This window comes from Cajanus cajan, chromosome 8 (genome assembly GCF_000230855.2).
Source record: "Cajanus cajan strain Asha chromosome 8, NIPB_CcT2T_4, whole genome shotgun sequence".
Lineage (NCBI taxonomy): Eukaryota > Viridiplantae > Streptophyta > Magnoliopsida > Fabales > Fabaceae > Cajanus > Cajanus cajan.
In genome coordinates this window covers 1,488,870-1,516,842 of record NC_138524.1, presented here as the reverse complement: position 1 = coordinate 1,516,842, position 27,973 = coordinate 1,488,870, and the positions used below count along the sequence as shown (strand labels likewise).

Below are 27,973 nucleotides of genomic sequence, written 5' to 3'. Positions count from 1 at the left end.
TGGATGAGTCAATTCAAATTTTTTAAATTTTAAATTATTAAGTTGAATATGATAATTTGATTCTATCATAGTAAAATTGATTTTAAAAATATATTTATATGTTGAAATTTTTAAATTAAATTTTATAAAAATAAATATTAATTCATTTTTAAATATTTAATAATTTTAAATTAATATTAGATAATATTTAATAATTTTAAAAAATTAATATAAGATAATATTTAAAAATTTTAAAAATATTTTTGAATATCCAATAATTAAAAGAATGAAGAGATAAGATAAAATATATAGGTGAAATAAGAAAAATAAATATGAGAAATTTCAAATTCTTCCACTTTTGAGAGAATTTGAAATTATATTATTTTAAGGAATTTCACAAATACTTGAATTTCAAATTCTTTGTAAATTTCTCGTCTAAACAAAGCATTTCACCGCAAGAAATTTGAAATTCTTGAAATAAATCTTATATAAATTTCTCATCCAAACACACTATAAAGATATTTTATGATGAACCCACGCACAAGCCGGCCCCGCGTGCAGCATTACAAGATGGCGTCACGTAAGAAGGATGTTTTAAATATGAGCGTGTAACTACTGAGCATTCTTTTCTATAGATACCAACAATTGGACTTAGCGTTACTTTAGTTTTTACATGACCACAATGGCCACGATTCCAACCATTTCCCCGATGTCATGCAGCCACACGTTTCGCACCCAGTCCCTTCAGCTACCAACCGTACTCACCAGGACCCGGGTCGGATCCGGGTCATGGAGTCCCATTCGGGCATCCACCACGGAGAGAGCGGAGATGGTATCAAACGACAAGCAGCTGCAGACGGGAATCGCGGGGTTCTACGACGAGTCGTCTGGCGTATGGGAGGACATTTGGGGTGACCACATGCACCACGGGTTTTATGATCCGGATTCCACTGCTTCGGTTTCAGATCATCGCGCTGCGCAGATCCGAATGATCGAGGAGTCTCTTCGTTTCGCCAATGTTTCTGGTATTTCTCTCCTTTGCTAACTCTCTGACTCATGCTGCCAGTGTCTTTCAAATTATAAAAAAATATATATATGTTCAAATTTAGGAGAATCAATAAAACTGTATTGAATTCAAAAACATATATACTCTAACTCTGTCGATTAAAGTTGCCTGAATTGTTTTAAATTCTTTATACCAAGTTCGTTTTCAATGAATATAAAAAATTCAAGAACCTATGTATTGATACACAAATCTGAAATTATATTTGTAATAATCGTTAACTGTATTGGGTATACTGTCATGAATTGTAATAATCGTTGTAATTTTTTTTTTTTAAGACTTGTAATCTAGAGTGAGATTTTTTCTCTCCATCATAATTTTTTCTATTTACAAATGTCGAAACCAAAATTTTGATTAAAGGGATAAAATCGGTTACCACTTGTTTTGGATTTGGATTTGGATTTTAGAATAGGAATTGTATATTCTTTTTTATTTTTTATTTTTTTTAACGGTTACTTCTGACTTGTAGTAATTTGTCTGTGAATGGTCAGATGTTAGTACTAAATGGCCCAAGAGTATAGTTGATGTTGGGTGTGGAATAGGGGGCAGCTCCAGATACCTGGCCAAAAAATTTGGGGCGACGAGTGTGGGTATTACTCTGAGTCCTGTTCAAGCTCAAAGAGCAAATGCTCTTGCTGCTGCTCAAGGATTGGCTCACAAGGTCTTCATTTCTGGACATGTTTTTTGTATCTGCTATTTTACACCTTTACCAAGATTCTTAATAATTTCAATAGAATCTATGCACATGTAGCTGATACTATAATACTCGTTTTTTTTTACATTTCTGTAATTGCAGGTTTCATTTCAGGTTGCTGACGCTTTAGAGCAACCATTCTCTGACGGGCAGTTTGATCTGGTGTGGTCCATGGAGAGTGGAGAGCATATGCCTGACAAAGCCAAGGTTTCAATTTCATTAATCTTGCATTTTAACAAAAATGAATTTTAGACACCCTATTCAACATCTAATAAGAGGAAGGTAACACTATAAAAATGACAAGATATGATAGGAAAAAAAAATAATATATATATATATATATATATATATATATATATATATATATTGATAGAATGTTTAATAAAATGGAGTGTTAAATATCACTGTACTCTCTGTAATTACTTGTTATTACCAGATTAATAATTGCCTTAATTTGCATTACACACTACATGACACATCAATGTCTATCTCTTTATATTATTATGTACTATGTTAATCTCAATTCGCACACAACCCATGCAATTGACAGTTTGTTGGAGAGTTAGCTAGGGTAGCAGCACCGGGTGGGACGATAATAATAGTAACATGGTGTCACCGGAATCTTGACCCTGAAGAAGAATCTCTAAAACCTTGGGAGCAAGATCTGTTGAAGAGGATATGCGATGCATATTACCTACCAGCTTGGTGCTCTATTGCTGATTATGTCAGATTGCTCCAATCCCAGTCACTTCAGGTACTCATCAATGCCTAATTATTAATTAAAGCGCTGTCTCATCATGAATATGTAGAGACACAGTTCAAGTTGTGTTTGTTGCTTGTACTTTATCATGCATGCTTGCTATATATAGGACATCAAATCAGAAGATTGGTCTCGATTTGTTGCTCCATTTTGGCCAGCAGTGATACGCTCAGCATTGACATGGAAGGGTCTCACTTCACTCTTAAGCAGTGGTAAGCTCCACATTTATATTAAATTTAAAAAACAAACTCCTGTCTCCCATCGCCAGTCTTATGTCCCTGATAATTTTTTTCCATACTCATAACCTTTACGGCTAAGAACATAGTAGTCTGCATGTTCTGTGAAATAGATTAAAATTAATAACACAATCAGATTGTTGAGACTTTTGAGTGAAAATGGCAGGACGGTCATAAAAAATTTATCCAATATATATATATATATATATATATATATATATATATATATATATATATATATATATATATATATATATATATATATATATATATATATATATATATTTCTATCATATTAACTATCTACTTGGGTATGTTTGGGAGTTGAACATTTTAAGAGAAGAGAACAATTTTTTTTTAATTTAAAAATAATAAATTAACATAAATTTAATATCCTAATTTTTTGTTTTTGTTTTGTAAACAAGATGAAAACTTTTTTTATTTATTATTTCTTTAGTGAAGCAATCAACCAAGCATAAAAATTGTGAATTAAAAAATGATTTAAATGGTAGATAACTATTTACTGTAAATAAAAAACTAAATTAAAATAATATATATATATATATATATATTATTTATTTTTTGAAACTTTCGGTTTTTAAAATTTTTAAAAAATGATGTAATTGATAAAAGATTATTTTGTTAGTGATTTTTAAATATGGTAATATTCCATTAAGCTCAACGATTGATTGAAGAAATCAGGTAATGTAATTTTTTTATTAATGAAGAGGGAATAAATAAGAAAGTATGTAATTTAGTAAAGGAAGAAGAATGTTGCTTTGTTACTATTTTGGACTGGACTAGAAACTTCTTGTTGATTTGTGTTTTGTTACTTTTCTGGCCAGGACAAAAAACGATTAAAGGAGCTTTGGCTATGCCATTGATGATTGAAGGATACAAGAAGGATCTAATTAAATTTGCGATCATTACATGTCGAAAACCTGAATAAGTGGAGGCAGGATTATTTTTATAGAAAGAAACAGGTTTTCAACAGGCCTTTAATTTCGATAATTAGTAAACAAGAGAAAAAAGAAATGAAAAGTTTGGGAATTAGTATTACTAATACTTGTTCAAATTTTCATTTTCTACATATGTATACATAGAATCAAATTAAACAATGATAAAATCCTATTAAAAATAATAAATCACAACAATAATACCTAACATGTTTTATTTTATTTTACAGTTAGAGGTAAATATTGATAATATTATGTTAAAAAATGTTTTTCTCTCCTACGTGATTACTGCCTTACCTACCCATCAAAATGTTGTCTACACTCCAAACTGAATTAACCGTTAATACTTAATATTTATTTATCTCATTCTCATGAAAAAACAATATCACTAAATTCATATACTCAGACATATATTCGGTAGTAAGAATTTTATTTTTTTTGAGGTTGAGATAAATAAATATTAATCATAGATCTTATCATAAACAGTTAAGGTTAAATCATAAATCATGTTAATTTTTTATAATCTTAGCTGACTTTTATTTTTAAATAATCACTTGACTAAAAAAAAAAATCTTTATGTATACATGATTGTACTACTTATATTTATTCTTTGTACTTGCATAGAAAAAATAATATTATATAATTATATATTTATTCTTTGTACTTGCATAGAAAAAAATCTTTATGTATACATGATTGTACTACTTATATTTATTATTAAATTATTAAAATTTGATATAAAACATGAATTATTAAAAGAGTAAACTTACTGGTAGATCAATAAATAGATCTTACACACACGCAGGCACACACACTTGTTAAGTGTATGTAACGACCCAGCTGGTCACTACACGCTACTCAGTACACCTGAAAATCGGACAAAAAGGAACAAGTGTATACATATAGTGTCTAGAATATACATATATACATGTTCAAGTCTGACTTGATTCAAAATGTACAAAAAAATACATCCAAACTACTACACCAAGTAGCTGAAACAACAAAACATCAACAAGGATCAGCTCCGCCTGCCAGCTGCAGACTCACCACTAGCCACCAACCTATCCCTGCTCTGCTCTCATACATAGTATGATCATCGCAATCCAAATCACATGGAAACAACAAAGGGTACGCTAGTGAAAAGAAACAACGTACATATATAAATATATGAATGGTAAACAGATTCAACTATCAGCTTAATATATATATATATATATATATATATATATATCAGCACACATCTCACATCATTCAGCAATAACAGCAGTAAACACACAATGTGTCGTCACGCATATAAGTTAGTATTGGTCGCTTGTAATCGGTATAGCTCGACCTGACCCCTATACCGTGGTCGCTTTGTACACGTATGCCTCGACCTTGCCCACACACGGGACCACTAAGACTTAGAGGAGAACAGCAAGTTACCACTCCAAGGGTCAACTTTCCAGGGAGGGTTTTCAACAAATTGGGCTCTAAGAGCACCACAGCCACTCAATCCACACAATGGGATGAGGAAGTTTCGAATACATTTCCTCTAGCCTTAGTGATCAACAGCTCAGCCTTACGGCCTACAACAGCTCAGCCTTACGGCCTACAGCAACTCAGCCTTACGGCCTACAACAACTCAGCCTTTCGGCCTACAACAACTCAACCCTTATGGCCTACAACAACTCAGCCATTATGGCCTACAACAATTCATATCAACATTCAACACAACACAACTTTTACAACTCAACATATCAACTTGCAAAACAACACAACTTTACAACTCAACATCAACTTGCAACACAACACAACTTTTACAACTCAACATCAATCAACCAACATCATATACTAGTCATCACATTTTATTTATCCATCATTTTCAACTCAGCTCATCATAAACAACATTAACCAGCATATAGTAAAATCTCTTCTCCGCGCCCGACGCACTCGTGGTTGCGCCCAGCGCGGTACAACCATAGAGCACTAGGGGGCCAGCGCGCCCAGCGCAAGCATGCTCGCGCCCGGCGGGACTCAGCTAGAGAGCCCAAGGCTCACACGCGCCTGGCGCAATACTAATTGCGCTCAGCGCAAACCAGGCAGAGACTCCAAGGAGTCTCACACGCCCGGCGTGTCCCAACTCGCGCCCAGCGCAGGTAAGGCAGAGACCTCCCTTGGTCTCGCGCCCAGCGCAAACCAAATTGCACTCATCGCCCTCGAGGCAGAGACTCCCAAGGAGTCTCACGCCCAGCGCGACAAGGGTCGCGCTCAGCGCAGCACATCAATATCAGCATCCAGCACAGCTAGGTAGTATTCAACATAGCTACTACTCACAACTCAGCTCAACAACATTCATCATTAACAGCTTAAAACAACATGATCAACAATTTCACAACGTACATCATGTTCAACACATAATAAGACCCAACCGTCTTGTTTACAACTCATCTATTTTGTCAAATTACCCACTCAAACAACACCAATCAACCTAAGCACCTAAAACAACTTTCAACTTAACCAAATCACTAAATGTGAAATGACAACCTTCACAGAAAACAGCGCATCAGGAGTTATACTACTCCTACCGTGCTCATCCTTATCTCATATGAAAGATAAGAAGAATTCCTACAACTCCCCTGAAGACACCAAGTCCTAATTCCTTCATCTACCTTGTTAAAAATTCTAAAAACTGCAACAGCTATAATTAATGCTGGCAGCTTGACCCCTCTTCACTAAAACAGTCATATCTGGAGTTCTAAAACTCCTTTTTGGGTGATTTCAGCGTCATTGGAAAGCTAACATCCAAGGCTACAACTTTCATGAAGACTATATAGTCAAATTCTGAAAATCAAACTCACGCCCGGCGCATTAATATCTAGCCCGGCGCAATTCTCAACCAGAGACCTACAAAGGTCTATTGCGCCCAACGCGAAGAACTGAGCCCGGCGCAAATTCAAACAATAACTCTCCCCGGTTCGAAAATTCCACCAAAACCTGCAAAAATCAACATCCCAGGCACATGCAATCGGTCCAAAACATCACATTTTCATCATACAACCCGAAAATACCAGCTTTTTCAACATGCATCCATCAATCATCAAAAACCCCAAATTTTTCATCAAACCCCGAAAAGCCCGAAAACTCATTTTCATCACATACAGCCATCAATCTTCAAGGAATCAACCACACCCTGAGTTTAAGAACTCATTTCCAACAAAATCTACTAAGAAAACTAGCTTCCCTTACCTCGGGCAAGGATTCCGAGCTTCCTGGAAGGAGAAAGGAAGAAGAAGGAGAAAAGAAATCCACACTCGGCTAGCTCCGCACAGCTTCACTCTAGAGGAAGGAGGAGAAGAACCTCCTAGGTGCTCACGGTGTAACGACCCGCCATGGTCTCTACACTTACTGGAATCGCACTACTACTAGTGAACTAAGGAAAATATTAAATTGGATAACTCATACATACAGGTATAGATAAGAATAAAAATAACCAAATTCTTTAAATACAAAATAAAATGCCATATATGTACAGTCATCCCAAAAATAATATTCCCTAGTGCCGGTCAAACAGACAAAAATCGCTACCCAAAATGGTAACCCTAACACGAGGATCAAACTCCCCGTCTCGCAGCGGTCACCTCGACTCCAAGCTAGCCCTGATGTGCTCCCATACCAAGTATGATCATCGCAGTTCCACCACATGGAAACAGAAGGGTAAGCTAGAATTCACAAATGAATCATAATAATCTATACTACACAATCGTATTCATAGAGTCACACCATACACTCTATCCAATACTACTCATGCATAAAATACAATCCACCAATCATGAAGTCAAACACCACACTTCATCATATTAATAATCATGCAATAAATGCATCTCATGACAGATATCAATGCATATCAATCATCTAATGCGTCGTCACGCATACACCTAGGAGATCTCCACAACAATAGAGCTGTATAAGTGACATTCCATCCTACCGAAACCACCCCAACCGTTTTCACGCCCAATGCGCCCGCTCGGTCACAGCTAAACAGGATATATAATCCTCCCTCGGGTTTACTCGGATGATGTCACTTACACAATTGGAAGTCCAGATCCACCGTCAGGTATAGCACAGCTGGGTACGGGCTTACCACGACCTTGGCATGCATTAACCAAGTCAATTGTGGAGTTCGCCCACCGACTATCCGCAAGGATCCACGCACCTTCCCGAGTACTTGGTTAAGGGAATAACCCTCGACCTCATACCCCGCTCCAACACTAGCTAAGGACTTAGAGGAGACTCACTCAACCCAGTGGCCTATCTGAGCACCACTCTCCCAAATCCAGTGGCCTCCCAGAGCACCACTCTCATATATCAGTGGTCTATCCAAGCACCACTCTCAAGAAACTCTATGTGAGCTCTTCCAGTTCGAAAATATTTTTCCTCTCCTCAAGTCCTAGGCTAGACTCATGCCATAAGCATCACATGCAATCATGCATCATACATCATAATGGTCTGCCCACCATCATGATCAACAATCATACACATGTCATAAGACATCACATGCAATAATGCATCATACATCATAATGGTCTGCCCACCATCATGATCAACAATCATACACATGTCATAAGACATCACATGCAATAATGCATCATACATCATAATGGTCTGCCCACCATTATGATCAACAGTCATACTCATATGAACATATACGCATGTCATATCATATTCAAACATTCATACGTATCATCACAAAGCATACATATGAATCACACCTCACCATACATCATATATCATACATACATAATCTAAAACTTTAACTTTAAACATGCATAAGCATCAATTCATTCATAAACTTATTCACGCTCGGCGTAGCCTGAGCTCGTCCAGCCTAATCCCAGTCTGAGAGTCCCAAGACTCATCCACGCCTAGCGCATTCAACCTGCGCCCGACCTAAATTCCAATAACAGAGTTCACAAACTCTCATCCAAACCAACAAATCCAGTCACATGCAAACACAAAACACAATACATAGGCTCCATACAACTTAAATAAACCTAGAATCAACATGCACCCATCTGATGCATCAAATTCACCAGAAACCCCATTTTTTTTCCAAGACTTTGAACAATTAGCGAATTCTCCGATCCAGCCATGGATCCTCAACTTCCATGCATCAATTGAGTTTCTAAACTCACATGCAACTTAAATAACAAACATTCTAGCTTCCCTTACCTGAAGATTGGCTCAGATAGCCAAAGACTGAACAAAAGTAGAATTTCCCCTCGAGGCTCAACTCGAAACTTCAGTCCTCCCAAAACAAGTTTTCTAATCTAAATTTCAAGAAAAGTCAGAAGGAGTTAGTGATCTAGAGAAGAAAAGGAGTCAAACAGAGAAATTTGGGAGAGAAAGGAGCTCACTGACCCAGAGACCTTCTCTCTAAAACTTCTCTCTAAAAACTCCAAAACTCCTGAAGGCCCCCAACCCCCTATTTATAGACTTTCGGATTGGCCCAGAACGGCCCGTACCGAGTTCGGAACGGCCTGTTCCGAACTCCCAAATCACGCACAAAATTAACGCCCAGAACGGCCGGTTCTGAAATCAGAACGGCCCGTTCCGGGACTCATCCGGAACGGCCCGTTCTCCCTCCGGAACGGCCCGTTCTCCCTCCAGAACGGTCCGTTCTCCCTCCAGAACGGTCCGTTCTCCTTCTAGAACGGTCCGTTCTCCTTCCCAGAACGGCCCGTTCTCAACTACAATATGTAGTTCAATTCAGTAGCTTGGAACGACCCGTTCCAGTTTGGGAACGGCCCGTTCTGGGCTACTGAATCAACTTTTTTTTTTTTTTTTTTAACAATGTTACACACGGCTTCAGCTAAAGAGAAGGGAATTTGAGAGTGAAAATTCAAAGTGAAAGGATAAGGGAAAGTATAAGGTGAGTGATGAGAGAGAGAAAAGAGAGAAGATTGACACGGAGTCTCACAGTGTAAATAGTACACATATATACACATTCAAATATTAAAAAGTTTATATTTTAATAAAATAAAAATAATATCATAATATTTTCAATTAGTTTTTTAAATCTATTTAAATATTATAATAATATTTTTTTAATTATAAATGTTATTAAATATTTTTATTAACATTATAATACTTTTACGATATTATTTTATTTTTATTAAGAGATAAATATTTTATATTCTGGATAAGTTAAATTTTAAAATCATTTCAATAATAATTTAAATTTATTTTTAAAACCTTAATTCTCATACATTGTATAATCAGTATTTTGATTTAAATGATTTTATTTTTTAGTTTTTGGACAATTTAAATAAATATTATTTCTTTAAATAAGATTTTAAATTTTATAATGACAAAAAAAATATTATTTATTTTAGTATTTGTGTTATTTTTTTATTTTATATTTTAACATTCTTTAAAATTCTATTTTATAAAATTTTTAAGATGCAATGTGTTTATTAAAAGAAAAGCAAAATAATAAAGTTAAAGGGTGATAGGGCAAAATAGGATGAGACGAGATGGGAGGGATTGTCCGGACAAGACATGGAACATTTTGTCACTCTTAATTTTAATAACTTATTATTAATTTATAGAAAATATTCAAAATATTGTTTATAAAAATATAAATATAATAAATTTTTATTTACAGTAAAGTTGTAAAATAATTAAATACATCTATCATTTCACATTTTAAAGAATAAATATTTAAATTTAAGATAAGTTACTTTTTAAAAAATTTAAAATAAAATTTTCATGCTGTTAAAAAAATCTCACATTTTTATTAACATTTATAAATGAGATGAGTTTAATTTTTGAACTCACTTTCTTAAGAGAAACGGGATGGAACGAAATAAGATAGAACGAAGGAAGACGTGACAAAGAAGTGACATGGTGTGCCACTTTGTCACTCTCACTTTTAATAATTTTTTATTAATTCAAATAAAATATTTAAAATATTATTTATAAAATTATAATTAAATATTATAAATGTAAATTTTTTATTTATAATATAGTAAAATAATTAAATACATTTATTATTTTTTATTTTAAAATTATAAATATTTAAATTTAATATAAGTTAAATTGTTTTTAAATTCAAAATAAAATTTTCATGCTATAAACTTTTTTTACATTTTTTATAAATACTTTACTAATAGGGTAAGTTGAATTTTTGAATTCATTTGACTAAATGGAACTAGATGAAGCGAAACAAGATGAGATGAGACCAGACAAACTAACAAAGTTGGACATGAAACATTCTATCACTCTCATTTGCAATAAATCTTTATTAATTTATAGGAGATACTAAAAATATTATTTATAAAATTATAACTATTATAAATATTTATTTACGATATAGTTGTAAAATAATTACGTTTATCATTTTATATCTTAAAATTACAAAATATCTAAATCTAAGACAAGTTAAATTCTTTTAAAGTTTTAAAATATTTTTTCCACATTATAAAAAATTCTTATATTTTATAAATATTCTAAGTAAAATTAAAAATATATATAAGACTACATTTAACTTAAAAAAATTATTTTTTTATATTTAAAAGAAGCTCAAATAATTAATTATATTGTTTTAATATAAAAATAAAATTTTAAAATCAAATATTTTTTTTTAATCATACGCGAAAATAAGAGTAACATGAAATGCATGGGTATCTTTCTTGTTGAAGATCATGGAATTTAAGAAAGGCGTGATTAAGTTTCCCATCATTATGTGCTGAAAATCTCAATAAGTGGAGATAAGATATACCAGGTTTTTGACTGGTCTTTTATTTTGATAGTTGGAAAAATAAGAGAAAAATAAATGGAACGGGTGGGAACCTAAGAGTTGATAAATGATACTTTCCTTGTTTGTTTATCTTTACTATCTATTAATGCTTAGAATATGTGAAATGATATGTATCATTTAAAAAAGGTAGATACATATTCATCACTATCATATAAGAAGTTATTAATATATTAAGGATTTTCAGATCAAGTATTAATATTTATTTAATGGTTTTTACTATCTATTAATGCTTAGAAGATGTGAAATGATAACTTACATGATACTTTTCTTGTTTGTTTATCTTTATTAATGGTTTCTACTATCTATTAATGCTTAGAAGATGTGAAATAATATGTATCATTTAAAAAATGGTAGATACATAATAACATTCATCACTATCATATAAGAAGTTATTAACATATTAAGGATTTTCATATCAAGTATTAATATTTATTTAATAATTAGTCAAAATTTATTAATGTCTAATTTGATCAAAAAATTTATTTGTAAAACTAAAATTAACAGAAATTTGTTATAGAAATTTCACCTCTAACATTAAGAAATCTTTTTAAATAAGTATTTTTATCAAAATAAAATTTTATAATTATAAAAAATATCAAACTTATATCATAAATAATGTAAATTTAAACCATATTTTTTTTTATCATTTAGCTATTAGTATTATATGTGTGAAAGAGGTGCATTCAAATTAATAAGTAATAACATCTCATGGGTGCTGCTTCCATTTGAATAAAAGGATCAATAATAATATCTCACGTTTTATTTTATTTTGAATTGAGAGTATTTAATTTATATCATCTTGATCAAAATTCCAGCTTTTAGTCTTATTGTTTATAAGTAGAGTTAGGAACTTATTGACTTTTTTTAAAAACAATCATTATAATTTTCTTTTAAATTAATTCAAAAGGAGTCTAAGTCCAAATAAAAATAAATAAATACAGAGCTAGAGTGCAAATAATATGAACTCCCAACATATCAAATGGGATTGTGATACAACTTCAAACAATGTTATTAGGTTATTTTTTTTGGTAGATATTTTATACAACATTTTTTTATTGTTTTTTCTATCATTATCCGTTAGTATATGGAGTACATACTCATTTATTAGCATAACACATTTATTTAAAAATATTATAGATAAATTCTTACAATTTATTAATAATTCTTTTTAATTTTATCTTTATTTTTATTCATTCAAATATTGTTTTTATTTTATTTTTAATCTATACAAAAATAAAATATAATTTTTCACAATTAAAATTTTTAAATATATTTTTTATTTTTTAAAATATTAATCAATCCTTATATATTAATTTACATATAATCATGAACAACTATCTTACACATTAATGCTTTTAAAAATTTTCCTTCGAAGAAATATTTTTAGGAATTATTTTAACTTCATATTAAATTCAGCTTTTATTTATAATTATTATTTTTGAAATAAATTTTAATACTTTTAAAATGGATTATTAGTAAATAATTTTTTTTTTGCTAAAATTTAAGTTATTTAACATAAATTTAAAATATAATGTATATATTAAAAAATCTATTTATTCAAATTTTTAATATAATTTATATATTCAAACATAATATTTATTTATATACATAATTTATATAATACTGTATTTTATTAATTATTATTGATTTTGTTAAATTATATCTTACAATAGTCTTGGGGTTAAATGTTGAGAAACTCTAAAATTGAATAATTCTTGTGAATTTTAGGTATTTTTGAGAGTTTCTTTGGATAGAGATTTGACTCAGAGAGAAGGATATACAAAGTTTCTTTTAAGACTTCTTATTTTTTAAAAATTTAGAGTATTAATTAAATATTAGTTAAAAAAATAGACAAAATAATAAATTTAATATATATATATATATATATATTTTGATTGCATACAAAAATAAATTTTATATTTTAATTAAAAAAACTCTTAATAAGATAAAAGATCTGCAGCAAATTACACATGTTAGAATTAAGGGTAATGTGCTCCGAAAAAAAAAAAAAGTAATGTGATGATTTAACTTTCACTTAATTAATTAAGTCAATTTATTACAACCAATTAATTTAGTTAGTGTTTTGACTTATTCAATGTATATGTTAAATATTAATTATATATAATTAAAATTTACAATAAATTATATTTAAAGAAACACTATATTTAAATATATAATTTATATTTAAAATTTATATAAATAAATATTTTAAACATATATATTATATTTCAGATTTTTATCATAAATATTTATATTGTAGTATAAAATTATTTTTAATTATTGATAATTTATTTTAAAAATATTATAATTTAATTTATAATTAATAAAACAAATAAAAATCATAGTTGAACGAATTCCTATAAATTCTCTTTTCAAATAGAAATCTCCAAGAATGTTCTTGACTCTTGTTAAAAAAAAAGGTCTTAAACAAATATTGTTCAAAATAACAGTTTGTATTTAATATTTGTATTCAAATAATAATATAAAAAAACCCTATCTCATTTCTCTTATTTATTTATATCCAAAGATTGAGTCCGTTCGTTTTAACTTTAAAAAGAATGTTTCCATTTTTTTTTTATAAAAAAAAGTTGATAGAAGTTGTTTGTTTTTAAAAGTATAAAAATTTTCATTTAAAAATAAATTAGATAAACACATAAAAAAATAGAAAAATGTTTATTTTATTAAGAAAATGTTTATTTTAGAAAAAAAAAGTTTAAGTAAACAGCTCTGATACTTCTTTTCCATTTTATTTTTCTTCTACAATTCTATTTTACTATTTATTTATTTATTTATTTATTATTTTCTCTTTAGTCTGATATTCATAAAAAAGAGCATTAGCAAAATTCTTTTCAACACATTCTTTCTAAGACTTTTTTTTTTATCGACTGAATTATTATTATTTTTATATAAAATTGATTAAAATTGATTAAAATTATAAATTTTGCAAAATAAGTCTTTCTCAATTTATTAGTAAGAACTCCTAACATTTATAACATTTATAACTTTGGACAATTGGAGGTTAGTAGCGTGTTGCTGGTATTTTAAAATATAAAGAATAAATTACATTCTTCTCTTCTAAGAAATATTAATATTATGTTTATTTTTTATTTTTAAGTTAAAAATTACGGTTCTCTTTTAATAAATTTTAATATATAACATTTTATCTATTTTTTAAAATTTTATTAACTTTTGTTAAAAAAAATTACTACCTAAATTTCTTTTACAATAACATTCCATCAGAAATATAAAATTTATTCTATAGTTTTTTTTAATAAATTAATTTAAATCTAATTATGTATTTTATAATTTTTCATCAAGTCAATAAATGATAATCAACTAAAATATTTTTAAAATATACTTTAATTAAAATATATTTTTTGATGAATTAAATTAAAAATATATTTAAAATCTTATGAAGATTATTCTTTAGTGATATTATGTTCAATATGCTAAATTAATATAATTAAAGATCAATAATATAATTTATATGTAATATTTTAATATATAAATAATAAATAGTATAATATTTAAATCTAAAGAAAAAAAGTATAATTTACATTAATATTAATATATTAAATTAATTAAATTATATATTTTAACATTAAAATTAAAAATGAGTAATGTAACACTCTAATTCACAATAAAAATTAAACCTAGTTCCTCGTGTTTCTAAACCTGAAGGCTAATAGAATAATATAACATTAGTTTGTCTATATATAAAAGGTTGAGATGAGTTGCATAATAGGGTTTGAGGAAGAAGGAGAGGGAAGATGGCATTGGAGCAGTACGGGAAGGAGAAAGAGAAACTGAAAAAGGGTATCGCCGAGTTTTACGACGACTCGTCTCGGATGTGGGAGGACATTTGGGGCGACCACATGCACCACGGCTTCTACGACCTCCATTCCACCGTTTCTGTTTCGGATCATCGCGCTGCTCAGATCCGAATGATCCAAGAATCTCTTCATTTTGCCAATGTTTCTGGTATTTCTCTTTTTTACCAACTCCTATGCTACCACTCTCTTTGCAATTTTTTTAAATTATAAACAGTTTTATTTTGTAATCGAGTAAACACTAACAAGAACATTGAAATTCTACTAGACACGAGAACAATATGCAGATCCAAAGTTCAATTTAATATTTCATTTAAAATTGAATCACTATTTTACAGAGAGTATGGTATGTATTAATGTATAGCTAGTTCCAATTCCAAAGTGCTTAAAATAGTACTCTCTGTATATATAAACAAAAAATGTTTTATAATTTTGATTTAAATATAAACGAATTTTAATAAAGTTAACCTTATTTAATAATTTTAATTTAAAAATATTTCTATAATAATAAATGAGAATATCATCTATTATAAATATGATTAAAAATATTTCAAAAATATAATATGTATTTTATATAAAATTGTAAAAATTAAATTTATTTGATGAATTGTCTTAATTTATATAAAATTAGTTATTTTTATTTTTATATATATAAGTTTAGAGAGAATAAACAGTAGTTACTACTAATTTGTTTGTGAATGGTCAGAGGATAGTACTAAATGGCCCAAGAGCATAGTTGATGTTGGGTGTGGCATAGGGGGAAGTTCTAGATACCTGGCCAAGAAATATGGAGCAACGGCTGTAGGCATTACTCTGAGTCCAGTTCAAGTTCAAAGAGCAAATGCTCTCGCTGCTGCTCAAGGATTGGCTCACAAGGTCTTCATTTCTTGACATGTTTGTTTTTTTTAATCTATTTTACACGTTTCCCAAGGTTCATAGTTACTTCAATAGAATCTATGCGCATGTAGCTTTAATAATATCGATTATAATATTTGCATTCCTTAATTTATGTTTTTGTTTCTGTGATTGCAGGTTTCCTTTCAGGTTGCTGACGCTTTAGAGCAACCATTTCCAGACGGGCAATTTGATCTTGTGTGGTCCATGGAGAGTGGAGAGCATATGCCTGATAAAGAAAAGGTTTCAATAATTTAACTAATTATTGTTGCAGTATAATGATTTGCCATTTTGTGATTAAATTTATCACCTCCATTTTTTTTAAGTCGTTTTGGTATTATTATTTTTTAAATTAATTAACTTATTAATTTTCTGTTTTATTTATCTTTAATAATTAATATATATTTATTGAATAATGTGTTTATTCATTTTTTAATATACCTATTTCTTCTCTAACCATTTAAAAGATATTAAAAAAAAATAGATAATAAATATTTTAAAAAATTAAAATATTAATTATTTTTTTAATTATGGTACATAACCTTAAGCGTCACGGAAAAAAAAAAAATAAACAGAAGGAGTATTAGTTAACTCCAGATTAACTATTATTTATTGCCTTTGTTTCATGGATTGATGACAGTTTGTTGGAGAGTTAGCTCGGGTAGCAGCACCAGGTGGAACGATAATAATAGTAACATGGTGCCACAGGGATCTTGGTCCTGGTGAAGAATCCCTACAACCATGGGAGCAAAATCTGTTGAAGAGGATATGCGATGCTTATTACCTACCAGCTTGGTGCTCTACTGCTGATTATGTGAGAATGCTCCAATCCCTCTCACTTCAGGTACTCATTAATGCCTAATTATTAATTAAAGGGCTGTCTCATTACTCGTAAATATTACTAATAACATGTAGAGATATTGTTCAAGTTGTGTTAGTTTGTTACTAGCTAGTACTTTAACATGCATGCTTGCAAATTGCTACGCTATTGCTATGTAGGACATTAAGTCAGCAGATTGGTCTCCCTTCGTCGCTCCATTTTGGCCCGCAGTCATACGCTCAGCCTTGACATGGAAGGGTCTCACTTCACTCTTGCGCAACGGTAAGTAACCTCGATCAACTTTCAAATTGCATTTAAAAGTGAAAATGAAAGTAGATTCAGAAAAAAAGTTACCCTATTTTTTTTTCTTTCCATTTTCACGCACTATATATATCAACTAATATTTTAGTCTCTGGAATGTATATATAGACATGTATATTATATATAATTAAAATTTATGATATATAAATAACAAATTAAAGAATGTAGAATTATATATATTATAAATAACTATTATCCCCTCCAACTTCAGCTATTTCACTGAACGAATTGGTGTTTATATTATACAAAATACTTTTTTGTTATATATCTGCTACTGTAGGCGGATTTCGGATTTCCTTTCAGAGTTTCTTCCATGGCTTTTGGCTGGAGAATTTTGTTGAACTGAATCGTGTGTTTTATTTTGATAATTTTTTGGTTCAGGACTAAAACCCATAAAAGGAGCTTTAGCTATGCCGTTGATGATAGAAGGATACAAGAAGAATCTGATTAAGTTTGCCATCATTACGTGTCGAAAGCCTGAATAAGCATAGCCAATGCAAGATGTTATTTTCACAAATGAAGTAGGTTAACGGGTCATTTATTTTGATAGTTGTGCAAGATGTTATTTTCACATATGAAGTAGGTTAACGGGTCATTTATTTTGATAGTTGTGCAAGATGTTATTTTCACATATGAAGTAGGTTAACGGGTCATTTATTTCGATAGTTGAAATGTAAGAGAGAAAAAAAATAAAAAAAAAGATGTTGGGACTTGGAGTTGATGCAATTTATGTAGTGACTTATGTTTATTCCAAAAATAATTTATAATAAATTTATTGTAATCGGTTTCTCATTATTTATATTGAATAGTTTTCACATTTCATAAAAAATTATAAACTTGGTCTATTTTATAAGTTTTTTTAATTTAATAATTGAATTATTGAAATTTAATTTGTCAATTATTAATAATTAAGTTATATAACTGTAGAGTTAAACATATTACTGTCAGGCTTTGACTAAATGATGTAAGGTTTTTTTTTTTTTTTATAAATAAAGTGAAAAGAAATAAAAAAGAGAAGAGATAATGAGTAAGAAATAATTTGTTTTAAGTTGTTTGGTTTGAATTAAGATAAATAATGAGCAGGTGTGCATTATAAAGTCATATTTATCTTGAATAATATGTTTATATAACTCAAAATAAAAGATAAACATGTCATTTAAATATTTGTTGAGTTTACAGTTTTTTTTTTCTTCTTTCTCCCACAAATCTAGAGGAAAATTTTTTAAAAAACATTCTACGAAAGTTAATAAGACTTTTGTAAATGTTTTTCAAGGGCTAAATAGAGCTGAAAAAAATATAAACTTTATCATAACAAAATCACTTGTATCGTATCTAACAAGTGAAGTGTTTTACATTTTCTTTTATCAATAGGAAATAAAAAGAATAAACAAATTATCATCGTAAATAAGCTATACCGTAAAAGAGTAGCTGATTAAGATTGAAAATAGGACCAGTCCTGACATTATAAGAATTCTAGGTGAAGTGATAAATGTGAATTTTTATTAGAGAAGTTGATCTGTTATATGTTATCTATGAAGATTTATTTGAACTTAACACAAATATGTTCCCGTTAAGTTTTATGAAACTATTTTTGTAAATAATTATTAAAACAAATTTTATTTTAAGCCAATGGGCGTGTAGCCCAGTGAACTTGGATCGCCTCGCTCCCCAATTTCCCAGTTGGGTCTCGTAATCATATATGACGGCCCAATATCAATACAATATTTTTTTTTATATGCATTATTTTGGGGCTGATTGTCTACAACTACGTCCGGGTTAAAAAATGCTACTATCATATTTCTGGGTGATTGTTTACATCTCTATATCATAAAAAATGCATTATTTTCGGGCTGATTAACTTGCATTCTCTTAGTATATCAATATTCTTTGTCATGAATTGCATGACTACTATTAATTGAATTCTTATGAACTAGAGGGTCCTAAAAATATTCATGATTCAGTATCAGAAGCTTTTTAATACATAGATCCCTCATAAGACAAGTGTAAAACATACTTGTTTCCTTGGAGTGATAATAAAATAACATTATAGTAGGTTTTCAGACAGAAAGGAAATTAGTTTTAGATAAAACTTATCTATTAGCATCCTTTGTCTTTATTTACAAAGTGATCACAAGACAATAATTTCTCTCAATATTTATAGACGAGGGAAAAATATTACACACTTTTTATAACTTAAATAATCATGTACTTTAAGATTATAGAATAAGAATATTAAAAGTGTGTTTGGATAAATAATTTAAATTGAGTAATTTATTTTTAAAAAAAATAAATAAATATCTTGAGGTAAATATTTTGTTTAGATAAAATTTAAGTATTTGTAAAATTCCTTAAGATAATAGAATTTCAAATTCTCTAAAAAAAATGGTAAGAATTTGAAAAAAAAATTTATCTCACTTTTATATATATATATATATATATATATATATATATATTCTCCTTTCTTTTATATTTTTTTTTATCTTTCTTTCATCTTTTGTACTCTATTTTATCTCCTAATTTTTTTAAATTATTAAATATTTTAAAAAAATTAATTATTAAATATTATGTAATATTAATTTTTAAAATTATTAAATATTTAAAAATTAATTAATATTTTTTAAATAAAATTTAATCTTAAAATCTCAATAATATATATATATATAATCAATTTAAACTCTGGTGGAAATCAAAATAACATATTAAACTAATAATTTTAAATTTAAAAAGTTTGAATTAATTTATCTAAATAAAATATTAAAAATAATAATAAGTAAAATCAAAGTAATTTAAATTTTAAAAATTTTGAATTCTATAAAATTCTAAAATATTTCATCTAAATACACCATAAATATAAAAACTTACACATTCACGATCAACAAAAAAATATAAAAATCACTAGAGTTAGCCCAGTAATTAAAAGACTGTAGTAGTTAGAAGCATGAAGACCTAAGTTTAACTTTTATTATAATCATCTTTATAATCTTTTTTATTTTTATCAAAATAACAGAAAGAATATAAAATCTTGTTGTCGAACCCTCTCAAAGAAAATATAAAAACTTGTTTTGCATTTTTTTTTAAGAAAAAAGTTAATCAATTTTACGGTAAAGATAGATAACATATTTCCAAACACACGGTAAAACTAAAAGCAACAAAAGTAATGTACACACTTTGCTTTATTATATATACCAGAATACAACTTAAGTTTCGATTTTTATGTGTCACTAACATACATATTTAGTATTATGGTCACTCTGTATCATCTTATTTTGTTTTTTTCTTGCATTCTCATCTATAACCTCTCCATTCGAACATTGAGAATTTTATCCATGACGAAAATCTTACATTATCTCATCCATGATAAGATTTAGGCTCCTTAAGAACAACTGACATATCTGTATCTTAATAAGAAGGAATCTCCACTAGAGTGTGACATGAATTATGACAAATAAATAAAAAGAAAAAAAATATAAAATCATATATTAATCTTTACGTGAGTCCCTTATCATTCATTCATACATCTCCCCCTAGATTCATGCAATAAAATCATACATTCATAGTTATTATTATTCATAGTTAACATTTTAGAGGTGTCAATAGTCTAGCAAAAAAAAATTAATTTTTTCACAATGTAACAGATGAAGATATGAATTCCTACTAAAAATAAAATCTTACATAATGTCCTATAATTTTTCGAGTAAGATTATCACCAAAAGAGAATACAAGCTAGAAATAAAAAAAGATGCCGAAAAAGAATTTAAAATTAAAAGTAATCGATACTTTTTAAAAAAAAAAATTACACAGAAATTTATTCGGTTATAAAAGGATCATAATTGTTTTTTTATGCATGAATTGTCATTATTGTTTGGTACATTAGAGTCCAAGAATTTATGCATAGGTTATTAGGATTTAAAAATTCGGAAACAAAAAGAAAAAAACAGGTATTATAAGGATGTGTGTGGCACAGGCACAGGCACAGCGAATAAAGCATGTTGTGTTCGTAGCTTGGAAGCGATAACAATATTCTTCTTTTTCGCGATATATTGTTTTTCTTTTTTACCAGTCAAATATATATTTTCTCTCTCTCTCTCTCTCTCTCTCTCATCCTCTTCCACACCCCCACTCTGTCTCTTGTCTCAGTTGGTTAGCCGCTATGCGCAAAAACCCTTTGGCTTTGGCTCCTTCCACTCCCACTCTGTTTTCATCGTTCACAGCCACCTCCATGTGCTCTTAGTCCTCTCAGGTGCTCTCTCTTTCTCTTTTCTTCTCCTACTTTCCCTTCTCACTCTCTCCTTGTTGTTATGCCTTTTCTTTCAATACTTGCTGTCACTGCTTCCGATTGAGCGTTTCTCGATTGGCTCAGTGTGGGTTGCGGTGATGTGTGATCTAAGGCGCGAAATGAGGGGGGGAAACGATGAGAAGGGTTTAAGCAAGGAAATGGTTGAGATCTTTGAGGGGAATTGCATGTTCGTGTTTTTTTAAAAGTTTTTCTAAGATGTCGAACCCACAAGTGCGAATGTATCTTAATTTGTTATGTTGCCCGAAAGTTAGAATCTTTTTTAACGATTTTTCGGGGGAAACGGCCATGGTGGATAGAGCCCTAAATAGGGGAAGAGGAAATATAGGAGAGGGGTTAATATTTTCAGATGAGGAGTATTAATATTAATATTAATGAATATACATCATAAATATCAATAGGGAATTTTGTTTTTATTTTAATGGTGAATACCAGAAGTTACTATGTAATGAGTTTTTTAAATATACTTTATTCGTTTGTGTGTTGTTAGGCGTGTATATCTTGAATGTGTGTCATTAGGTGATGAAGTTGTCGTAATTGTTTGTGTAGGTTATTCCTGGACAACCCATAAAGTTTTGTTCCGTTGTTTTAGCTCTTATAATGAAGCCACAAACCAACGGGGTGTCGAGAGCTCATAATCATAAGGCAAATAATATCCAAGTTGAAGGGCCTAACTGGGTTATTTTTGCTGCCGGTGCTTTGTTGAGTACCTTATCCATTCGTCTTGGTTACAAGTTGAAGCAGGCACTTGACTCGAAGCCGAAGCAGAATGCAACAACTGTTCAGAAAGGTCTTTATGTACTGTTGAGGGTTACCAATCTTCCTGTTCTGCATTGCCCCTTTCTTGTTATTAATTATTTATCTAAAATGGGAAAATAAACGTAATAGTCAAAAAGGTTTAGTGTCTTTGACTATAGTGGATTCTAACTTCATATCTTTTTGATACTTCAGGAAATGGAAAATCCTCCAACACAAAGAACTCTGCAGACTGCTTTATGCAGTCTAATGGATATTCCCAAGCGCAAGATAATCACGGATGCTTCAGTTGCATTTCAGGTTTACTGTGTGCTTCAAAGACGTTTTTGATTTGCTGAGTTTTGATGACTAGTTGTAGGTTTTGCTTGTACTTTTCTTTCTTCTTATTTAGAAAATTTATTTTTCCAGTAGGATCTTGTTTCTCAAATTTGATTTATGTTGGATATTTGCTTGTAGCATGTTATGCTTTTTATTTATTTATTTATTATTTGCTAAGACCTGTTAACTGAATTCGTTATCCTAGTCTGTCTTGTTCTATATCTAGTACTGTGTTAGAGGTGCATCTTCCAATTCCACTTGTCTGTATACCTCATGTTTCATGATGTTTATTGCCCATCAAATATCTGCCAACTCATCTTTATTTTTATAGTTTTATTCACATTTTATTTATTTGTTATCTCTGCTCCCAGTTCTAGATCATTAGCACTGCTACTGAACATGTCATTGTTACTTGTGCTCATGCACAGAATTTCCTCATGAAATTGGAGATGTATGAAGTGGTGTGCAGATGCAACTTATTTATCTGCACTCATAAGAAACAGTGGGAATGGACACAACTATGTCCTAATTAAGCAGATGAGCTAAACATGCTGAATCAAATTTTAGCTCAGTGGTTGCTGCAGAATAATTGCAGTTACGTTGATAAAACTTCTTATTTGGTATCAGCAGATATTCTTCTCTTTACTAGCAAAGAGATGCAAACTAAACAGCTCAGATATTTAAAGAAATCCTGGATTTACCTGTTCTTAAGTATTAAGAGTTGACAGGCTTCCATTTGAAGTTGACTGCTGTCAACTTTATCCACGAGTCATTTGCAAATAATTGGTGACTGTAGTTCGTGAAAGTAATTTTGCATTCTCTGATATTATTCCTCTAATTCCTTTCATAAATGGTTTGTTTTATAGGGCTGATACCAAGCCCTAAATATTTGAGCTTGTTTTGTTGTTTTGTTTTGCATCCGACTTAGATTTCGACTATCAATGTGGCCATGTTTTGGACAGGAACTGGAGGTAACATGGAGCTAAAGTGCCCACCAAATGGCCAGATGCAGATGCTGAATGAGTATGATGGGGCTCTCCCTTTGGTGACTGTTCCTGCTGCAGCTGCTGAATTTAGCAAAGAAAATGGTGTTGTCTGGGCATGCTCTCCTGATCATCTTGAATTGCCTTCTAAGCCATTCCACCATTCAAACTGCTCAGATTCACCATGCGTATCAGAATCTGGTTCTGATATTTTTAGTAAGCGGGAAGTCATACAGAAACTGCGGCAACAGTTGAAGAGAAGAGATGATATGATACTAGAAATGCAAGATCAAATGGCTGAATTGCAAAATTCACTCAATTCTCAGATGGGGCTTTCTTCTCATTTGCAATTGCAGCTTGATGCTACAAACAGGGACTTATTTGACTCTGAGAGAGAGATCCAACGGCTAAGGAAAGCAATTGCAGATCACTGTGTTGGATATGTTCCCCATGACAAATCTTCCAAGGTCACAGCTTTGCCTCCTGAGATAAGAAATGGTGGCCTTTCAAATGGGCATCTTGATGGGGACAATAATTCTGAACCTTCTGAAAAGCTAAGGGATGAGGAAGAGAGAATTGAAATGCTGAAAAGGCAAGTAGGAGAGTTGAAAGAAGTAATAGAAGGAAAAGAATACTTGCTCCAGAGTTACAAGGAGCAAAAGGCGGAACTCTCTGTGAAGATCAGGGAATTGCAGCATAGATTGGATTCTCAGCTGCCTAATATTTTGTAGAAGCTGTCAAGTTTGTGAATACTTTGGTTTTTTACATTTGACAAATCTTCACTGTCTTACTCATTCTTTATTTTCTCTGTAATTAGCTCAATATATTTCGAGTTTGTGCAATGTGTGCTACTAAGGAAAGAACGAGAGGGCTGCGTATTAAAAATGACAAGATGATGAATGCATATTGGTCTTAGAAATAGAAGGAAAAAAAATTACTTTGTTCTTTATACTGAAGAGAGTAAAATAGACATTTGTCATATATATCACAGAATGACACTTACTATCATCAATATGTTGTTTCGCGACAGCTTAATCATGTGGGAGGTTTCTGTTGGTTGGCAATATGGACCATCGGTTGGAGATAGGGTGGTCGTACCAGGCAATTAAATTTTGACGCTTAAAGTTTTTATTTTTGATCCTCTAAATTTAGGTTTGTGCTATGAAATTATAGGTCCAATAAGTTCAATTTTTATAACCATAAAAGGAAATTTATGTGGTCCTTTATTATTATAATTATTCGGTTGCGTTGTGTTAATGCTCCCGCAGTATAAAACCCTAAAAAGTCAAAGGATCACTAACTGAGTATGATGGATGCGAGGATGTCTTATAATCATCAAAGTCAAAAGGATCGAGTATTTTTTTGACACCATAATAAACATCGAGTTAGAGAGTAGAGACATATACAACGCATTTAAGCATTATTATGACGTATAATAAAACTTTTAGCTATCAAAATTTCCCACTATCCCACGTGGAAAAACTGGACATGATGAAGACACAAACTACTAAGATTTTTTTTTTTGATAATTAAATTACTAAGATTCTTATCAACCTTGAGACGGTACCTTGATGGTCTCCAATGAGCCGACCCGAGGTAGGTCGGCAAATATTAATTTGACATGCTCTTCGCACCTCAGTGCTCAAGCATGGAGGGCTATGTACCTTGGTGGTCTCCCATGAACCGACCCGAAGTAGGTCGGCAAAATATTGATCTAACATGCTCTTCGCACCTTAGTGCTCGAGCATTGAGGGTTATGTACCGTGGTGGTCTCCCATTGGCCGACCCGAGACACATCGACAAAAGGACGAGCCCATAATACGGACCCAAATGTGGGAAGATTCATTGACTCACTCAGACAATCAATAAGATCCCATGATCCGTGGGAACGATAATAAATACCGGAAGTTACGAGTCCATAATGAGGCGTGATTAATGGGATCATAAAGAGGAGTGAGCAATTCATAAACGCGACACCATTACGTATAGCGATCATTAGGTCTAAGGCAGAGGTTACTCTCATCGAATGTTCTAGGTCAAGACTGCTGTCAAGTTCTTTTAGCTCGGTATCGCTAAGGGTTCTTCGGCGGCGGTCTCCAATACCGGAACAATAATTAAATTACTAAGATTCTTATCAACCTTGAGACGGTACTGTTACATTACACTTTACTCGGAAAATGCACATTTTCTGTAATCAAATTCTGCGTGAACCGCAGGGTAAGGTTATTTATAGTCGGTTAAGAGACTTTGCCTAGATCTTCTGTATCGTGTTGTTGTCGAGGTTTTTTTGTCAACGTGAGTTTGTCTTCCCAACAAGAGCAATGTCATGACATTCTCTTTAATACTTTATACTTTTTATACTTTATTTCTAACACTTTATTTATCATAAAAATTTATTAAAAATTATAAATTTTATCAATTTTATGTCTTATTCAATGAGTCTTTCTTAGTTGAGATGGCCTTATAAATAGGAATTAAAAAATATATTAAAGAACATTGTTAGCATTCATATTTGAACAATTATCAACTTGTTTGTGATAAAAATTTTATTCAAGAGTTTGGGAATTTTGTATTTTATATTTCATGTCACGAAGTGTTTATATAATAAAATTTTTTATAGAAAATAATATTTTTAAAGTTTTAGTTTGCAATTGTGTTAAACAGTATCGTATGATTCATGTAGTAAATTTTACTTAACCTGATAAGATTCTTTTGTTGTTATAGTTTCAAGTTATATAATAACATTTTTTTAGTTTTGAAAAGACTTAAATATGTGAGACAAACTAAGATTGTTATATACCATTAGTTATATTTAATGTGATATTTTTACTAATAAGGACACTAATATGTGAATTTTATGTATAAGTATTTGATAGATTTTTTAACAAAATTTGAGTATAAGAATTTAAAAAAGAATTTTTTTTTAAATTACAGAGATCAAAAAGTTTTAAGAAATTAAAAATAAATTTACGTTAAATTTGAGAAATTAAAAATATATTTAAACTTTTTAAAAATTATCAAATTGATGATGTGTGAAAAGATAAAAAAAAATTTGATTGACGCAAAAATAATATTATTTTGATAAAAGGGTAAAGAAAATATTTGATAAAAAAAATGATTAATAGAGAGGTTTGTAAAAAAAAAATTAATAAGAAATTAAAGAGCAAAGTGCTAAAAATAGATGAACTTGAAAAGATAAAGAGAAAGCAGATAAATAAGCAATAAAAGTAAAATAAGAGAAACATAAAGAGCGCTAAAGAATAAAGTTCTAAAGATAATGAGCTCGTGTTCTAGGTGCTAGTTATAAGCAAAAGATAACTCTTTTGAACCCTAACAACCATTTACAAAGTTGAATTTAAATTACACGATTAGAAAATTGCATTTTGAGCAAATATTAAACGAATAATCATTATCTTATAAAACTTTCTCTTATTTGAATTCATTGATAAATATTAAATGTCACCTCACCCACTACTTACTTCTTGTAACTTCCTTCTCCCTAAAGCTTTGATAGTGTTTGTGGCCGCATTACAACATCAAAATTACTTCTCTTGTTATGAGAAGTTCAAACATCTGATGGAACAAATAAATTGATTTTGTTGGTTGTATCAATTTGCTCATGTGCTTATTATAACAATTACATCACAGCTACTCTTTTATATTGACATTTTTCTCTGATTGTTGGTTTATCTAATCGTTGTATTAGCAAACTATCCTTTACTGTCAAATTTGTTAATGTACTTTCTCCAACTAACATTTTTTCCTGCATCACTGTCGATGTGCTTTCTCTCATCAGCAAAAATGTTACGAGCTTCAGACAAACCCACCAAATCTTTATCTTGTTGACAAGAAAACACAAAAATGACAAGGGATTTATATAATCAATGCCAAGTTTTGGATTGATTCTCTATTATCAGCGATGAATCTTCAATTGATAAATTTGTTGCACATTGTTAACAACAAAGCAGTTAACAATTTTTTTCTATACTATCGGCAGCAAATCTTTACTCGAGAATTTTTTCTTGTCAACATCAAATCTTCAATCAACAAAATTGTCTGATATTGTCCTCAGCAAATCCTTAGTAGATAGTTTTCTCATATTATCGATGACAAATATTCACTGGATAAATGTCTTCTATTTTCGACAACAAATTGCTAATCAACAATTGTCTTGTGTCTTCAACAACAAATTATTCAGCAAAATTATCTTATTTTGTGATTGTATTTTCTCTTATCATTCCCGTTGTCCTAACTTTTTAGGATCCCAT

The 27,973-nt window shown here is 30.2% G+C and overlaps 3 protein-coding genes across 5 annotated transcripts; all 3 read left to right on the top strand.

Moving 5' to 3' along the window:
* Positions 1-597: 597 nt before the first annotated feature.
* LOC109798298 (putative tocopherol O-methyltransferase, chloroplastic) lies at positions 598-3,910 on the top strand. Its single transcript, XM_020358516.3, has 6 exons — positions 598-1,004; positions 1,534-1,703; positions 1,839-1,943; positions 2,287-2,490; positions 2,606-2,708; positions 3,578-3,910. Exons 1-6 carry the CDS (start codon positions 653-655, stop codon positions 3,679-3,681), a joined length of 1,038 nt encoding a protein of 345 aa, XP_020214105.1. The 5' UTR covers positions 598-652; the 3' UTR covers positions 3,682-3,910.
* An 11,304-nt stretch (positions 3,911-15,214) lies between these two features.
* LOC109798841 (gamma-tocopherol methyltransferase, chloroplastic) lies at positions 15,215-18,135 on the top strand. Of its 2 annotated transcripts, XR_014428642.1 has the most exons (7): positions 15,215-15,470; positions 16,026-16,195; positions 16,352-16,456; positions 16,854-17,057; positions 17,213-17,315; positions 17,736-17,937; positions 17,996-18,135. XR_014428642.1 is itself a non-coding variant. In XM_020359244.3 (6 exons), exons 1-6 carry the CDS (start codon positions 15,260-15,262, stop codon positions 17,837-17,839), a joined length of 897 nt encoding a protein of 298 aa, XP_020214833.1. In that variant the 5' UTR covers positions 15,215-15,259; the 3' UTR covers positions 17,840-18,135. The 2 variants fall into 2 exon arrangements, 1 of the variants encoding a protein (XP_020214833.1); XM_020359244.3 differs by having other exon boundaries at positions 17,736-18,135.
* Positions 18,136-21,362: 3,227 nt separating this feature from the next.
* On the top strand, positions 21,363-24,547 carry LOC109798953 (uncharacterized). 2 transcript variants are annotated; one of them, XM_020359404.3, is made up of 4 exons: positions 21,363-21,594; positions 22,241-22,438; positions 22,600-22,704; positions 23,685-24,547. In XM_020359404.3, exons 2-4 carry the CDS (start codon positions 22,249-22,251, stop codon positions 24,434-24,436), a joined length of 1,047 nt encoding a protein of 348 aa, XP_020214993.1. In that variant the 5' UTR covers positions 21,363-21,594; positions 22,241-22,248; the 3' UTR covers positions 24,437-24,547. The 2 variants fall into 2 exon arrangements, with proteins under 2 accessions (XP_020214993.1, XP_020214992.1); XM_020359403.3 differs by having other exon boundaries at positions 21,365-21,594; positions 22,198-22,438.
* The last annotated feature ends 3,426 nt before the right edge of the window (positions 24,548-27,973 follow it).